General features: G+C 41.1%; 1 protein-coding gene across 2 annotated transcripts in view; it reads left to right on the top strand.

Moving 5' to 3' along the window:
- SNX6 (sorting nexin 6) overlaps positions 1 to 18,397 on the top strand; it is a 59,663-nt gene that overhangs the window by 40,454 nt on the left and 812 nt on the right. Inside the window, exons 9-13 of one of the 2 annotated variants that reach the window (XM_072838235.1) lie at positions 744 to 819; positions 2,394 to 2,433; positions 8,323 to 8,409; positions 16,604 to 16,763; positions 16,843 to 16,928. In XM_072838235.1, coding sequence (XP_072694336.1) covers positions 744 to 819; positions 2,394 to 2,433; positions 8,323 to 8,409; positions 16,604 to 16,763; positions 16,843 to 16,928 — 449 coding nt within the window. The remainder of the gene's footprint in view (positions 1 to 743; positions 820 to 2,393; positions 2,434 to 8,322; positions 8,410 to 16,603; positions 16,764 to 16,842; positions 16,929 to 18,397) is intronic. The other variant, XM_072838236.1, reaches the window with a different exon arrangement.

The raw sequence follows: 18,397 nt of genomic DNA, 5'->3' as shown, positions 1-18,397 counted from the left end.
GCTCTTTTATATCTCATTGGCCTTTGTCCATGCTCTCCCCCTCCCTTTTGCCTGCAAAGATTTGCTTCTCCTATAAGTTCTGACTCACTCAATTATGTCTATAAATCTTTCCCTAACTTACTCAGGTGGAATCTGTTTCCCCTGCTCCCAAAGTAGTTTGTTCCTACTTCCAATATAATATTCATCTGGGGCACCTGGGTGGCTTAGTCTGCCTTCAGCTCAGGTCATGATCCCAGGGTCCTGGAATCAAGCACCACATCGGGCTCCCTGCTCAGTAAGGAACCTGCTTCTCCCTCTCCCTCTACCTCCTTCTCCCCTTGCTTGTACTCACTCTCTCTGTCAAATGAATAAATAAAAATCTTTAATAAAAATAAATAATACTCGGGATCCCTGGGTGGCGCAGCGGTTTGGTGCCTGCCTTTGGCCCAGGGCGCGATCCTGGAGACCCGGGATCGAGTCCCACATCGGGCTCCTGGTGCATGGAGCCTGCTTCTCCCTCTGCCTGTGTCTCTGCCTCTCTCTCTCTCTCTCTCTCTCTCTGTGACTATCATAAATAAATAAATAAATAAATAAATAAATAAATAAATAAATAAATAAATCTCATCAAATTTTATTATAGCTATTGTCATTTCCTTCACCAGACTTGAGGTATCTCATACTACATACACATTTTTTGGCAGGTAGGTGCTCAGTAAGTATTTTTGAATCATCGAATAAATCAGTCTAAAAATTTTTTTCCATAGGTGCTGCAGATGATTACAATAGAATTGGTTCTTCATTATATGCTTTAGGAACTCAGGATTCTACAGATATATGCAAGTAAGGATTTTGATTTAAAAATTAAGTAAAAATTTTGTTGGCAGCCTGGGCACACAACATTTGACCCAAGAGGCATTTAGAATATCTTCTTCAAAATACATCAGTAATAAGGAGCTTCTTATAAACTTGGATCAGTGTCATTTTTTTTCTCTACCATTTCTTTTATTTTAAATCTGAAAAGTAAAAATTGACTGTAATATATGTAATTTTAACATTTACAAAGTTTTATTTGATGAAAATTTGCTGATACATGTGTATAAGGAATAGGAAGAGAATTCATATCAAAATGTTCTTAGGTTTTGAAGTTTATTATAAATAAATGTTTTAGAATTGGAATATACAGGATATATATGTATGTATTTTTTTGGAGGCCAAATTGACTTTTAAAGTAAAATATGCTGTCAGTTTATACTTTTTAAAGAGGCTGGTTATTCTAGTTTATAAGTTTAATGAAAAAATAAATAAATAAGTTTAATGAATCTTAGGGCAGTCCTAGAGTAACCTGATGGGAAGGTATTACACATGTTAGTATAGAAACACTCTTTGGATATTTGCTTACACAGCTGTCCTTTATTTATTTTATACTAGTTTTTCACATTAATCTAACCAGTTAATTTTAGTTCCTATAATATTGTTTAAACCCAACTCTTCACTGAAAAATAATCCAAACCGTTTTTTTTTTTCAATTTTAAGTAGCAAAACTATTCTCATAGTTTATGCCTTTTTCTAAACCACATCCTTGAACTTTTTTCTGGTATATCCTGTCTTAGCAGATATGTAAGATCCAAGTTTTTCAGCAAAACAAGATTCTATATGTAGCTTACATTGATTAACATGCTACCTTCCCAAAGAGTTAGTTCTTAAGTCTTTGATAAGAGGAAAAAGTTAACCTTGCCATGAGTTATTGGACATAAACCTGTCAGAGCAAGTTCTTTTTAGTAAAACAAAGTTAATAAAATAGTATTTTAACTTTCAGTAGTACTTGCCCTAATCCAGTCACCAGTAAATTATGTATTAATTTACAGAATACCCTCTTAATAGTTCTACATTGGGACATTTTTTAGTTGGTGTCAGCCTTTGAGAGATAGGCTATTTAGTTAAAAGTGAACATCAGCCTCTTTGGATCTGATTGTTCTCTACTTCTGTAGTAATTTTGAAGATACAGGCTTTAGTATTATGTGGCATACTTCTGAAGAATATAAGAAACATTTTTTAAAATTTTAATGCATGGCTTAGGGGTACCTGGCTGGCTCAGTCCGGGGATCCTGTGACTCTTGATCTCGAGGTTGTGAGTTTGAGCCCCATGCTGGGTGTAGAGATTACTTTAAAAATGTATATTAAATAAATAAATAAATGGTTTAGACTGTTGCCTGAAATGAGAAGATTTTCCCATAGGTGGAAGTACAGAGATGGTGAACTAAAATGAAGTCTGCAGTAAACAAGATCATCAAATAATACTATAATGAAATAAGAAAGTTCATTATTAATACGGTTTTAGAGGCATATTGCTCTGAACATTTGAAATGAAAAATCATTTCAAAGGTGACTTCTGATGAAATATTTTTCCCTTCCAGGTTTTTTCTCAAAGTTTCAGAACTGTTTGATAAAACAAGAGTAAGTACTATCAGTTAACCTTTGAGAGTCTAAATCTTTGCATACAGTCATGTGTGTAACCTGTTGTGGTTGCGTTTAACTTTATTGAGAAAGATGAGCGATATACCTCAGAAGGATGAAGAGACAGATTTAGATTTGAAAATTTGACTTTTTTTTTTTTCAGGAAATTTCTTTTTTTGTTATGGCCTTTGGTATTTGTATAAAAATTCATATCCTGGATCAGAGAACATGTTCATTTTATAACTGTGTTTAGTTTTAAGAAGAATGATCTTTTCCTGGGGCTTTGTAAGCTAGAAGAAAGTCTTAGATTCATTTTAATTTTACCCAGATGATACTGCTTTTGATTCCCCATGACACTGGTTTAAAAATGAGTTGTATTGGATGCCTGGATGGCTCAGTCGGTTGAGTGTCTGCCTTCAGCTTAGGTCATGATCCCAGAGTTCCAGTATCAAGTTCTGCATCAGGCTCCCTACTCGGTGGGAGTCTACTTCTTCCTCTGCCCCTCACCCCACTCGTTCTCTCTCTCTCTCTCTCTCTCTCTCTCATAAATAAATAAATAAATCTTTTTTGAAAATTGAGTTGTATTGGGGCACCTGGGTGGCTCAGTCAGTTAAGCATCTGCCTTCAACTCAGGTCACAATCCTAGAGTCTCAGGATCCAGCTCCTTGTAGCTTTGGACTCAGCAGGAAGCCTGCTTCCTCTTCTGCCTCTCATGCTCTCGCTCTCTCTCTCAAATAAATAAAATCTTTTTTTTTTTTTAAGATTTTATTTATTCATGACAGAGAGAGAGGGAGGCAGAGACACAGGCAGAGGGAGAAACAGGCTCCATGCAGGGAGCCTGACGTGGGACTCGATCCCAGATCTCCAGGATCACGCCCTGGGCTGAAGGTGGCGCTAAACCACTGAGCCACCCGGGCTGCCCTAAATAAAATCTTTTAAGAAATAAGAATGAGTTGTACCAATACAAGACAAATACACAACTGCAGAAAAGTTTAATTCATAGTAATAATAATTTAATGTTGACATATTTTTTCAGGGATCAGTCTTAGACACAGTAATATTTAAACACTTTTGATAAAGTTGATGGAATAATGAAAATGTTTAAGCATACTAAACTAAGGTGGAGGTGGCCAGTCCATTGTATAAATCAGATTTCAGCATGACTTTGTCAGTTGAGTAATGTGTGGTGAAGACAAGGAAAGGAAAGATCTTTTCTCACAAAGGAAAGAGTCGTTAAATACATAAATGTTGTTATACTGGGGTCCATTATTCTGCTTTTGGTATTTGTACCAGTGAGCATTTTCTGGGAAGATATAGTTGTTTTTCTATGCGTTTACATCAAAAGAACAGGGATTTATCACAAAATAGCTTTGTGTGTCAGTAGATGTGCAAGCAGATACCAAATGGAATTAGATGTGCAAGAGACTTCTTGAGAATAACAAAGAGGAAGGAGCAGGATAGATAGGAAGAGCCTTCAGACCATAGTGCAGGTCTATATTGTGAAAGGAAAGAGCAGAGGAAGAGGGGACTGGGTAGGAAGAGTTTCAAACTGTAGCGTAGTCCCAAGAAAGTTTTGTCCAAGTCAGCCAGAGTTGATCATTACAAGGAGTACTGCATCAGTCAAGAATGGGCTGGCATTACTGCCCCTGTGCTCTGTCATGGTTGCAGCTGAGGTGGGTAGGGGAGGATGCATCATAACCTTGGAATGAATATTGTTCTGAATCTAGAGAGATTGCGGTTGGGACTCTGAACCATCTATGCTCCTTGCAGCAAGCAGTTTCTCTTGAAGGATATCTAGGTGGCACATTGCCATACCCACCACAATCTTCATTTCTTTTTTAGTGTTTTTGTGGTGGTCTTATTTGCTGTGTAACAAACCATCCTAAAATCAGTAGCTTAAAACATTTTATTATGCTAATGAGTTCTTTGGGTCAAGAATTCAGAAAAGACAGAACAAAGATGGCTTGCCTCTGCTGCATGATATTTGGGGCCTCAACAGGGAACATATGAAGGCCAGGGCCTGGGATCCTCTGAAGACTCTTTTACTCCGATGTTGAAGGTGATACTGGCCATCAGCTGAGACTTCAGCCAGGGCTCTTAGCTATAACATTTGCATGTTGCCTTTCCACACTGCTGCTTAGGTTTCCCCACGATATGGTGGGTAGGTTCCAAAAGCAAGCATCCCAAAAGATGGGAAGCAGAAATTGCTAGTTTCATTAAGGCCTAGAAACTGGGACAGCATCACTTCTTTATTGGTCAATCTTAGGGCCCAGATTCAAGGAGATATACCCCATATCTTAATGGAAGGAGAGGAACCATATTTAAAGCACACAACATCCATCTAACATGTTACCTAGATTTATCTAAGTCAGTTTTTTTTTTTTTTTTTTTTTTTTATTTCTTTATTTATGATAGTCACAGAGAGAGAGAGAGAGAGGCAGAGACATAGGCAGAGGGAGAAGCAGGCTCCATGCACCGGAAGCCCGACGTGGTATTCGATCCTGGGTCTCCAGGATCGCGCCCTGGGCCAAAGGCAGGCACTAAACCGCTGCGCCACCCAGGGATCCCCTAAGTCAGTTTTGAATATACTTTGTGTCTGTGCATTTATCTGTTAGATTAAGAAGTTTAATAAGTTTATTTCTCTATTATAAAGGAATGTTTCATAAAAAATAAAAATAAAGGAATTTAAACTTAAGCTTCAAGGTTTTTTCTTTTTATTGAAGTATGTTATACACATCAGAAGTATACAACTCGGGACGCCTCAGTGGCTCAGCAGTTGAGATCTGCCTTGGGTTCAGGGCGTGATCCTAGGTTTGGGGATTGAGTACCGCATCGGGCTCCCTGTGAGGAGCCTGCTTCTCCCTCTGTCTATGTCTCTGCCTCTCTCTGTGTGTTTCTCATGAAAAATAAAATCTTAAAAAAAAAAAAAAGTAGTACTAGTACACAACTCAGTGAAATTTTACAAATTCAGCACACCCATATCATGAATACTCAGATGAAAAAATAGAATATTTACCAGCAACTCAGATGCCTTGCCCCTCTTGAGCTGCTTTCTGAGTCAGCACCTCCTGCAAGGGTAACCACTATCTTATATAAGTATTTTATCTGGTATACATTCTTTTATGTCTGGTTTCATTTACTCAGCATTACCTATATAAGATTCGTCAATGTAGGGATCCCTGGGTGGCGCAGCGGTTTGGCGCCTGCCTTTGGCCCAGGGCGCGATCCTGGAGACCCGGGATCGAATCCCACATCGGGCTCCCAGTGCATGGAGCCTGCTTCTCTCTCTGCCTATGTCTCTGCCTCTCTCTCTCTCTCTCTCTGTGACTATCATGAATAAATAAATAAAATCTTTAAAAAAAAAAAAAAAAAAAAGATTCGTCAATGTTGTTGCATGTGTATATAGTTCCTTCATTCTTCCTATGTAGCTTTCCTTTGCAAAAAGATATGTAAATTTATTCTTCTGTTTTACTGTTGGTAGGCATTTTGGATAGTTTCTAGTTTGTGGCTGTTTACAAATAGTACTTCTGGGACGCCTGGGTGGCTCAGCAGTTGAGCCTCTGCCTTTGGCTCAGGGCGTGATCCCTGGGATCTAGGATCAAGTTCCCAATCGGGCTCCACGTGGGGAGCCTGCTTCTCCCTCTCCCTGTGTCTCTGCCTCTGTGTGTGTGTGTGTATGTGTGTCTCATGAAAAATAAATAAATCTTTTTTTTTTTTTAATTTTTATTTATTTATGATAGTCACACAGAGAGAGAGAGGCAGAGACACAGGCAGAGGGAGAAGCAGGCTCCATGCACTGGGAGCCTGATGTGGGATTCGATCCCGGGTCTCCAGGATCACGCCCTGGGCCAAAGGCAGGCGCTAAACCGCTGCACCACCCAGGGATCCCTAAATAAATCTTTTTAAAAAAATAGTACCTCTAAGACCGTTCTTGCATATCTTCAGCTGAAAATAAATATGTATTTCTGTTGGGTGTGTATAATCAGGAGGAGAACTAGGAGCCATAGAGTCTCTATGTGAAAAGCCTTCATAGATAGTGCCAAACCGTTTCCCTGTTTCCCAAAGTGATTCTACTAATTTACATTCCCACCAGAAGAAATGTGAGCATTGGGTTGTTGAACAGGCTTGTAATATTTGTTATCTTTTTTGTTTTTTTTTTTTTAAGTGTTTTTTTAAGATTTTATTTATTCATAGAGACAGAGAGGCAGAGACACAGGCAGTGGGAGAAGCAGGCATCATACAGAGAGCCTGACATGGGACTCGATCCAGGGTCTCCAGGATCACGCCCTGGGCTGCAGGCAGCGCTAAACCGCTGCGCCACCTGGGCTGCACTATCTTTTTTGTTTTAGTTATTCTGCAGGATGCGTAGGGTTTTTAAATTATAACTTTATTGCAACAGTAATTTCAGACTTACAGAAAAGTTGCAAGAATAGTACAAAGACGGGAGCCTGGGTGGCTCAGGTGGTAAAGCATCTGCCTTCAGCTCCTATTATATCTCAGGGTCCTGGAATCAAGCCCCATGTCAGGCTCCCTGCTGCATGGGGAATCTGCTTCTCCCCTCTGCCTGTATTCGCATGCTCTCTCTCTCTCACACACACACAAATGAATAAAATCTTTAAAATAAAAAATTACAAAGAATTCCTGTATTTGTGTCACCCAGATTTCCTGAATGTTAACATTTTCTACATTGCTTAAAGTCCTTTTTCCCAAAGGGGCAACTGGGTAGCTCAGCCATTTAACATCTGATTCCCGATTTCAGCTCAGGGCATGATCTCAGGGTCCTGAGATGGAGCCCGAGTCTGGGGCCGCACTCAATATGGAGTCTGCCTAAGATTTTCTCTCTCTCTGCCTCTCCCCCTGCTCAAGCTCTCTCTCTCTAAAATAAGTAAATAAAATATCTCTTTTAAAAAGTACTTTTCCCCAAAAGGCCCATATTCATTTCTTCTGCCCTTTGTGCATATCTCCTTTTTAAAAATATAAGAATTTTTTAAAAGAAAAGAATTAATTTTAATATACTCAATGCGATTATCTATGATTCCCTTTAATATCATCAAATATTCAGTATGTAGGCGATCCCAGTTGCCTAGGATGGCTTTTTACAGTGGAATTCGTTTGAGTTAGGATTCAAACAAGGTCCCTATATTGTATTTGATTGACACAGTATTTTTTTTTTTTTTTTTTTTGGTCTGTCTCTCCACACTAAATTGACTAGTTTCATCATTTCAGTCTGACTCAAACTAACCACATTTTTTTTATCACTCCTTGATGGCTTCTGGCACATTTTGTTAATGTTTTGACTATGTTTCTGGTTGTTTTCAGTAGGAAGGTTGCTTTGAATGACCTAGTCTTCCATTGTCAGCCTTTATCACTTTATTTTTTTTAGGGCAGGGGGAGTGGTAAAGGGAGGGGTAGAGAGAATCTTAGGCGGGCTACACACGCAGCATGGAGCCCAACTCGGGCTTGATCTCACAACCCTGAGATCATGACCTGAGCTGAAATCAAGAGTTGGACGTTTAACCTACTGAGCCACCCAGGCGTCCCAGCCTTCATCACTTTAAAATCATGTGTCCACATCATTGAAATGGTGTAACAAGAGAGAAATATAAGTCATACCGAAAGATATTAAAAGTCATAGCCAAGAACTTGAGTCAAATATAGAGTCCTTCCGTAATTTCAGTCATCTTATCTGATCTCATTCTTTTTTCTGATCATTTTTTGTCAGAGTCACAAAGAAAAGGAATAGGCTAGCGGAAAGGGGAAGGCAGGGAACCTTAGGTGGAATAAGAATGGATACTGTGGTTATTTATTACTTTAAATTTTTTATAGTAGTTAAAACATTGGCTGTAGAACATGTGCTAATTAAATGCCTAACTTTTCCCCCTTTGTCAGAAAATAGAAGCACGAGTGTCTGCCGATGAGGACCTCAAGCTTTCCGACCTTTTAAAATATTACTTAAGAGAATCTCAAGCTGCTAAGGTAATTTGATTCTTCATTTTTTTTACAAAAATCCATCTCATTAGAGGTTGTTAGACTTAAGATTGTTAATGATTATCTTTTAAATTTGATTTTCAAGTGTGAATTTTTGTTCTCCTTTTATAAATTGTTGGTCACTGAACCCCACCTAAGAGTCTCCTCTATAAACTTATCACATAGTATAATCTAGAACTTTTTCTTTTTTGTTAACTTGGTCTATTCATTCAGTTAAAATGCCGACAAAACAAAAAGTAAACCCCCATATAACAGTCTATATAGCTGAAGGATTCCAAAGTCCTCTATTGAAGGTGAGAGAGCTATAAAACCAGGATATGTTTTATTTTAAGGCAAGTCACATTTCCCTTTGGAAGTCTGTGTGCAAGATTAAAACTCTTACTAATCAAAACAATGTTACACAGAAGCATCTTTAAAGCACTGAAAATGTAGTGGCCCAGATATTCTAAGTTCAGGGCACCTGGGTGGCTCAGTCCATTAAGCGTCTGCCTTTGGCTCAGTTCATGATCCCAGGGTCCTTGGACCAAACCGCATGTCAGGCTCCCTCCCTGCTCAGTGGGAAGCCTGCTTCTCCCTCTCCCTCTGCCTCTCCCCCAGCTTGTGCTCTCTCACAAATAAATAAATAAAATCTTTAGGGGAAAAAAAAAGATATTCTAAACTCATTGTTAATTTATGAATCGATATATTGTACAGAAAATTCCCATGTGATCAGTGGTGCTTTATACCGGTTTTTCATTCCTTATCAAATTATAAATAACCCTTGGGGACTTGGCTGGCTTAGTTGGTAGAGCATGCAACTCTTGAGAGATCTCAGGATCCCTCAGTTCAAGCCCCACATTGAACACAGAGCTTACTTTATTTTTTTTTAATTTATTTATTTATTCATGAGAGAAAGAGACACAGGCAGAGGGAGAAGCCGACTCCCTGCAGGGAGCCTACTACAGGATTCCATCCCAGGGCCCCGGGATCACACCCTGAGCCAAAGGCAGATGCTAAACCAGTGAGCCACCAGGTGCCTCCACAGAGCTTATTAAAAAAAAAAAAAAAAAAAAAATTATTATAGGGGTGCCTGGCTGGCTCAGTCAGAAGGGCATATGATTCTTGATCTCAGGGTCAGGAGTTCAATCCCTATGTTGAGTAGAGATTACTTAAATAACCATAAAGTATAAATAACCCTTTTGTTTATTAAGATTGTGTCTATTCATGAGAAACACAGAGAGAGGCAGACACACAGGCAGAGGGAGAAGCAGGCTCCCCGTGGGGAGCCCAATGCCGGACTCGATCCCCAGACTCCAGACTCGTTCCTGGGACTCGAGGCTCACGCCCTGAGCTGAAGGCAGACACTCAACCACTGAGCCACCCAGGTGTCCCTGAATAACTCTTTTAACTTTGAGGACTTAGGTACTTGCAAAAATACTGTCCGTATCAGATTATAAACCATTCACGTGGGTGGGCAGGGATAAAATGAATTACTTACTTTGAGGACTTTAAATTCATTATTTTATTATAGTACGTAGTTGCTAAGGCATACTTTTTAGAACATGGCTTTAAAAATAAATGCAGGGCAGCCCTGGTGGCTCAGCGGTTTAGCGCCTTCAGCCCAGGGCACAATCCCGGAGATCCGGGATCGAGTCCCAGCATGGAGCCTACTTCTCTCTCTGCCTGTGTCTCTGCCTCTGTGTGTGTGTGTGTGTGTCTCATGAATAAATAAATAAAATCTTTTAAATAAAGATTAATTAATTAACTAGATGTAAATGCAGGGACGCCAGGGTGGCTCAGCAGTTAAGCATCTGCCTCCCTCTCTCTCGGTTTCTCTCACGAATTAATAAATAAAATCATTAAAAATAAAAATAAAAGTAAATCCAAATTTTTTAGTGACCACAAGAAATAATTAAAATTTAATTGCAATAATTAAAACTACAGGGTCGCCTAGGTGGCTCAGCAGTTGAGCATCTGCCTTCAGCTCAGGGTGTGATCCCGGTCGGGGGATCGAGTCCCGCATCAGGTCGCTGCGAGGAGACTGCTTCTCCCTGTCTATGTCTCTGCCCCTCTCTGTGTGTCTCACGAATAAACAAATAAAATCTTAAAAAAAAATTAAAACTACGTACAGCAGAGAGAGTATAGGAATCGATGGTAGTGTGATAGCATTGTATGGTGTCAGATGGTAGCTGTACTTGGGAGCATAGCGTAACATACAGAGTTGTCAGAGCACTGTTGCACACCTGAAACTAATGTAATACTGTGTGTCAGCTCTACTTGAACATGAGTGAGTGAATAAAATCTCAAGCATATTCCATGCTGAGCAGAGACTCTAAAGACCCATTTTTTTTTTAATTTATGATAGTCACACACACACACAGAGAGAGAGAGAGAGAGAGAGAGAGAGAGAGGCAGAGACATAGGCAGAGGGAGAAGCAGGCTCCATGCACCGGGAGCCCGATGTGGGACTCGATCCCGGGTCTCCAGGATCGTGCCCTGGGCCAAAGGCAGGCGCTAAACCGCTGCGCCACCCAGGGATCCCAAGACCCATTTTTAAAAGGCACCTCGGGGGCACCTGCGTGGCTCAGTCAGCTGACTGTCTGCCTTCAGCTCAGGTCACGGTTGATAGAGCATGCAACTCTTGATCTCAGGGTCCATGAGTTCAAGCCCCACGCCGCGCTCCCTGCTCGGTGGGGAGTCTGCTTCTCCCTCTCTTTAGGGGCACCTGGGTGACTCGGTTGGTTGGGTGTCTGCCTTTGGCTTGGGATGTGGTGCTGCAGTCCTGGGATCCAGCCCTGCATTGGGCTCTCTGCTCACTGGGGAGCCTGCTCTTCCCTCCCACTTGTGCTTTCTCTCACTCTGTCAAATGAATAAATAAAATCTTTAAAAACTAATAAAAATAAAAATGGGTCTTTAGGGGCGCCTGGGTGGTGCAGTAAGTTAAGCATGTAACTCTTGGTTGCAGCTTAGGTCATGATCTCGGGATAATGAAATCGAGCCCTGCATCGGGCTCCAAGCTCAACGTGGAGTCCGCTTGAGATCCTCTCTCCCTCTCCCTCTGCCATCGCCCCTCATGCACTCTTATTTCTCTCAAAAAAATAAATCTTAAACAAACAAACAAGGGTCTTTAGTGGGGAAAAGAAAGATAAGGGCACCTGGCTGGTTCAGTCAGTGGAGCATGTAACTCTTGATCTCAGAGTTGAGAGTTTGAGAATCTTGAAAAATAAATAAAAATTAAAAATGGCTCGGCTCAGGGGTGCCCGGGTGGCTTAGTTGGTTAAGCATCTGCCTTTGGCTCAGGTCATGGTCCCGGGGTCCTGGGATTGAGCCCCACATCAGGCTCCCTGCTCAGCAAGGACTCTGCTTCACCCTGTCCCTCTCCCTCTCCCCCTCTCCCCTGCTCATGCTCTGTCGCTTGCTCTCTGTCTCTCAAGTCAATAAGTAAAATCTTTAAAAATAAGAATAAAATAAAATAAATAAAATAATGTGTCCCTGGCCCATTTTTAAATTGGGTTGTTTGTTTTCCTACTGTTGAATTTAAGACGGTTTTTTTGTTTTGTTTTGTTTTTGTTTTTGTTTTCTATATTTGGGATAGGGGTCCTTTCTCAGATACATCTCTTGTAAATACTTTCTCTTGGTCTGTGACTTGTCTTCTCATTCTCTTGATAGTGTCTTTGGTAGAGGAGACGTTTTTTATTTTAACGAAGCTTACTTTATAATTATTTCTTTCATACATCATGCCTTTAGTATTATATCTAAAAAGCCTTCACCAAACCCAACATGTTCTCCTATGTCACCTTTTAGGGGTTTTATAGGTTTACATTTAGAGCTATAATCCGTTTTGAGTTAATTTTTGTAAAGGGCGTAAGGTTTGTGTGTAAATTCATTTCTCCGTGTGCAGATGTCCAGCTTGCCCAGCACCATTTGTTGAAGACTGTATTATCTGCATGGTATTGCTCTTGTTCCTTTGCCAAAGAATAAATAGGTAACTGTATCTGGTTCTGGGCTCTCCGTCCTGTCAGTTGACTTACGTGTCTGTTCTGTCACCAGTCCCACACTGCCTAGACGGTAGCTGTATAGTCAGGCTTCAAGTACATAGGTCGGTCCTCTGACTTTGTTGTTCTCCTTCAATATGTTGATGATTATTGTTTGCCTTTTGCCTCCCTACACTTGAGAATCTGTTCGCCAAGATCCTCAAAATAATTTGCTGGGATATTGATTGGGATTAGTTAAACCTATAGATCAAGTTGGAAAGAACTGATGTTGACAGTGTTGAGTCTGCATATTCATGATCATGGAATAGCTCTCTGCTTACTTATTAGCTCTTCCTTGATTTCTTTTATCAGGGTTTTGTCGTTTTGGCAGCAGGCAGCAGAAGATGCAACTCCTTCTGTCCATGGGTCCTGCCCCTACCCTTGAGTTTTGTAGTTTTCCTCAAGTTGACTTTCTATTTATTTTGTTAGATTAATTCCTAGGAGTTTCATTTCTGGGGTGCTAATGTAAACATGTTTTTTTTTTTTAATTTTTATTTTATTTCTGATAGTCACAGAGAGAGAGAGAGAGGCAGAGACATAGGCAGAGGGAGAAGCAGGCTCCATGCACCGGGAGCCTGATGTGGGATTCGATCCCGGGTCTCCAGGATCGAGCCCTGGGCCAAAGGCAGGCGCCAAACCGCTGCGCCACCCAGGGATCCCTGTAAACGTGTTTTTAATTTCAAATTCCACTTGTTCGTTGGTGGTATATAAGAAAACCATGGATTTTTGTGTATTAATGTTGTATTCTACAACCTTATCATACTCCTTCCTTAGTTCAGGGTTTTTTGTTGCCTCTTACAAAATTCTACATAAACAAGTCATGTTATCTGTGAATAAATACAGTTTTATTTCTTCCTTCCCGATCTACATACTTCCTATTTCCTTATCACATTAGCTAGGGCTTCCAGTATGATGTTGTGAAGGAGTGATGAGGGGGAACATGCATTATTACTGATATTAGTGGGCAAGCCTCCAGTTTCTCACCATTCAGTGTGATGGTAGCTATAGGGTTTTTTTGGTAGATGTTCCTTATCCAGTCGAGGAAGCACTTTATATTCCTAGTGTGCTGAAACAGTTGCTTTTCTTTAAAGCACAGAAACTTTTTTTTTTTTTTAGGACAGCTGTCAATTGATTTTTTTATTAAGATTTTTTTAATTTATTTATTTATTGGGGGGGCAAAAAAAAATAAATTTATTTATTTATTTATTTATTTATTTATTTGAGAGAGCTCAGGCACGAGTTCGAGCTGGGGAAGGAACAGAGGAAGGGGGAAAAGCAGACCCCCTGCTGAGCAGGGGACCCCCCCCATGTGGGGCTTAATCGCAGGACCCCAGGTTCATGACCTAAGCCGAAGGCAGACCAACTGAGCCACCAAGGCTCCCCAGTCATTTGATTCTTAACAAAAGTGCTAAGACAATTTAGTGGGGAAAGCATAGACTTTTCAACAAATGGTAGTACTGTGTCAGCTGCATAGTCACATGAAAATAAAGTTAGGCCCCTTCCTCATACTGTGTATAAAAATTTGCTCAAGATTAATCAAAGACCTAACTGTAACGGCTAAAACTTTAACATTTTTAGAAGAAAACATAAATGTAAATCTTTGTGACCTTTGATTAGATGTCGGTTTCTAAAAAAAAAAAAAAAAAAACAGATGTTGGTTTCTCAGATACACCCAGAACACAGTAACCAAAGAAAAAAAATAATAAATTGGACAAACCTTATTAAAATTAAAAACATCTGTGTGTCACAGTACACTAGGAAGAGAAGTGGAAAGACAACCCGTAGACTGGGAGAAAATATTTACAAGTCATACGAGTCCCTAATAAGCAGCTGAGATCCAGAGAATGTAGAGAACTAGTCTTCTCGATAAAAAGACAAATAGCCCAGTTAACAAATAGGCAAAGGACTTGAATCAACCTCTCTCCAAAGAAAATATACAAATGACTAATGAATACATAAAAAGACGCTTCTTCGTCAGGGAAATGCAAGTCAAAACCACGGCAAGGGTTGCTGGGTCAATGGGTAGAGCATGCGACTCTTGGTCTTGGAATTGTCAGTTCTAGAGATTGCTTAACAAACATAATCTTTAAAAACAAAACCAAACCACAGCAAGATACCACTTCACACCCACTAGGTGGCTTTAATCGAAAAGACAGATAAGGGTTGCCAAGGATGTGGAGAAATTAGAACCCTCATACAGCGTCAGCGGAAATAGAAAATGGGGAGTGCCTGGTTGGCTCAGTGGGTTAAGCGTCTGCCTTAGGCTCAAGGCACATCTCAGGATCCTGGGATCGAGGCCTGTGTTGGGCTCTCTTCTCGGTGGATAGTCTGCTTCTCCCTCTCCCTCTGCCCCCTCTGCACCCGCTCATGCTCACTGGCTCTCTCTCTCCCCACTCCCCTCAAATGAATAAATAAAATGTTATAAAAAAGCAAGCAAGCAAGCCAGTGTGCACCATAAAATGGTACAGCTGCGGGATCCCTGGGTGGCGCAGCGGTTTGGCGCCTGCCTTTGGCCCAGGGCGCGATCCTGGAGACCCGGGATCAAATCCCACGTCGGGCTCCCGGTGCATGGAGCCTGCTTCTCCCTCTGCCTGTGTCTCTGCCTCTCTCTCTCTCTCTCTCTCTGTGACTATCATAAATAAATAAAAATTGAAAAAAAAATATTAAAAAAAAAAAATGGTACAGCTGCTTTAGAAAACAGTCTGGCAGTTTCTCAAGAGGTTCAACATAGAGTTACCAAATGACCCAGCAATTCCACTGCTAAGTAATGAGATATGAAAGAGAAAGGAAAACATGTTCACACAAAAACTTGCACAAATATTCATAACAGCATTATTCATAATAGGCAAAACTTAGTAACAAACCAAATGTCTATCAACTCATAAGTGGATAAATCAATGTGGTATTTCCATATAATGAAATATTATTTAGCAATAAAAAGGGAGGAAGTACTGGTTCACACAATAACATGAATGAATTTGAAACTTTATGCTAAGTAAAGAAAGCCAGGCAGACAAGGCCCCATATTATAGGATTCCCCCCCCCTTTTTTTTAATGAAATGTCAACAATAGGCAAATCTAAGAAAGCAGATTAGTGGTTGTGGGGGGCGGTGGGGTGGGGGGGGACGGTGGTATGAGAGGAAAATGAAGAATGACTACTGATGGATTGCTTTCCCTTTGGGTTACAGAATCGTTCTAAAACTGATTGCAGTGTTGGTTGTACAATTCTGCGAGCATACTAAAAACTGTTGAGGGGTGCCTGGGTGGCTCATTCGGTTAAGCGTTTGCCTTGGGCTCGGGTCATGATCCCAGAGACCCGGGATCAAGCCCCACTTGTTGCTCCCTGCTCATAGAGTCTGTTTCTCCTTCTCCCTCTGCGCTCCCGGCCCCACCAGCGCTCATGCGGGATTCTCTTCCGCAAATAAATAAAATGTTTAAATTTCAAAAACAACGTAGACGCCTGGGTGGCTGAGCGGTTAAGCGTCTGCCCTCGGCCCAGGGCGTGATCCTGGAGTCCCGGGATCGAGTCCCGCATCGGGCTCCCCGCATGGAGCCCGCTTGTCCCTCTGCCTGTGTGTCTCTCATGAATAAATAAATAAAATATTTTTAAAAAGATTTTCAGGGATCCCTGGGTGGCGCAGTGGTTTGGCGCCTGCCTTTGGCCCAGGGCGCGATCCTGGAGACCCGGGATCGAATCCCACGTCGGGCTCCCGGTGCATGGAGCCTGCTTCTCCCTCTGCCTGTGTCTCTGCCTCTCTCTCTCTCTCTCTCTCTGACTATCATAAATAAATAAATTTAAAAAAAAAGATTTTCAAATTTTATGTATTCATGAGAGACGGGGCTCCACTGGGCACGGGGTGGGGGGGGGTGGCTGCGGGCAAAGACATAGGCAGAGGGAGAAGCAGGCTCCATGCAGGGAGCCCGATGCGGGACTCGATCCCAGGACCCCAGCATCACCACCTGAGCCTAAGGAAGACGCTCCACCACTGAGCCACCCAGGTGCCTCATAGCTGAATTTCTCTCGGTAAAGCTGTTATAAAAACCATCTAGAAGAGTAACTGGCATGTGTGGTATCCATAGTTGAAGTATTCCCTCTGCTGATGATGGGGTGGCGGGGTAACTATTAGAAACATGCAGCGTGTATTACTGGGAAGCATTCTGTTTTATAGGATCTCCTCTATCGAAGATCCAGGTCACTAGTGGATTATGAAAATGCGAATAAAGCACTGGATAAAGCAAGAGCAAAAAATAAAGATGTCCTGCAGGCTGAAACATCCCAACAGTTATGCTGTCAGAAATTTGAAAAAATATCTGAATCTGCAAAACAAGGTACTGTTAGCTTACCGTTTGATCCTGAAGTATACTTCAAGCTATTCTATAAAATTAATCTCATTTCTTTTGTTCACAGAACTTATAGATTTTAAGACAAGAAGAGTTGCTGCATTCAGAAAAAACTTAGTGGAACTGGCAGAGTTAGAACTGAAGCATGCAAAGGTTAGTGTCACATTGAAGCTTAATAATTTAAATGACTTCTAATTTAGGAATGAGTCAGTTACAGGGTGCCTGGCCAGCTCATTGGGCTCGTGAGTTGGAGCCCCATCTTGGCGTAAAGGTTACTTTAAGAAGAAAGGAAGAAAGAGAGAGAGAGAGAGAGGAAGGAAGGAAGGAAGGAAGGAAGGAAGGAAGGAAGGAAGGAAGGAAGGAAGGAAGGAATTGTGGAATTGATAATAATTCTTTAATGACCTTTTCCTTCTTCCTACAGGCATACACAAAGTATTTCTGAATTAGAATTCATAATAATTGGAATTATACTTTTTGAAGATTATTTTACTACTTCACAATAATTCTGATTTAGAAAATAAACATCCTTCTTCTGGGGTTTTTCTGTAGCGTTTGTTTCCTTCACATCAAGCCCTTTCTTGTAGTTACTATAAAGATACAGCTTCGGGGACACGTGGGTGGTTCAGTTGGGTGAGCGTCCAACTCTTGCTTTGGGGTCAGGTGGTGATCTTGGAGTTGTGGGCTCCAGGCTCAGCATGGAGTCCACTTGAGATCCTTTCTCCCTCTCCTCCTACCGCTCCCACTCGTTCTCTCTCTCTCTCTCTCTCTCTCAAATAACCACTTTTTAAAAAAGGATAAAGTTTGGCCCAAACCTTATACTGATTTTAAAACTAGAGAATCTTAGAATTGAGAGGGATGTGGGCGCCGGAGTGGCTCAGTGTTCGAGCGTCTGCCTTTGGCTCAGGTCACGTCATCCCGGGGTCCTTGGATCTAGTCCTCTATCGGGCTCCCCACGGGGAGCCTGCTTCTCCCTCTGCCTGTGTCCCTGCCTACTCTCTGTGTCTCTCGTGAATAAATAAATAAAATTTTTAAAAGAGCCAGAGAGAGAGAGAATTGAGAGGGATTTTACAGAGCACCTAATTCAAACAAGAATATCTACAGTTTCTCCAAACGGTCAGCTCTGCGAGACTCTAGTACCTAGGATGAAACCAGTATCGTGTTTTGATTAGCTAAAAAACTAAATCACTTTTTTTTTTTAAAGATTTTATGTATTTATTCATGAGAGACATAGAGAGGCAGAGACATAGGCAGAGGGAGAAGCAGGCTCCTGGTCTGGGACGCTCGCCCAGGACCCCGGGACCACGACCTGAGCCAAAGGCAGGTGCTCAACCACTGTCCACCCAGGGGCCCCAGTCAATAAATCTTAAAAAAAAAAAGAAAAAAAAAAAAAGAAAGAAAGAAAAGAAAAAGAAAAAGAAAAAGAAAAAGAAAAAAAATGTTCAGTAGTTTAACTGGGACACAAAGAGCACCTCCTCTCTCTCAGTAGATCATGCCAGGTAATCCAAAACAGTCATATTGGTGTACAGGGACATTTACTGAAGCAGCTGGTTATGTGGAAAATATTGTACGTGAAACAGGTTAAATAGTTTTAGGTCTTTAAACAGTTAGTTCCGTATAAGAAG

This window comes from Canis lupus, chromosome 9, assembly GCF_048164855.1.
Source record: "Canis lupus baileyi chromosome 9, mCanLup2.hap1, whole genome shotgun sequence".
NCBI lineage: Eukaryota > Metazoa > Chordata > Mammalia > Carnivora > Canidae > Canis > Canis lupus.
Note: the sequence above shows the minus strand (reverse complement) of the source record. Positions and strands in the feature narration are given on the sequence as shown.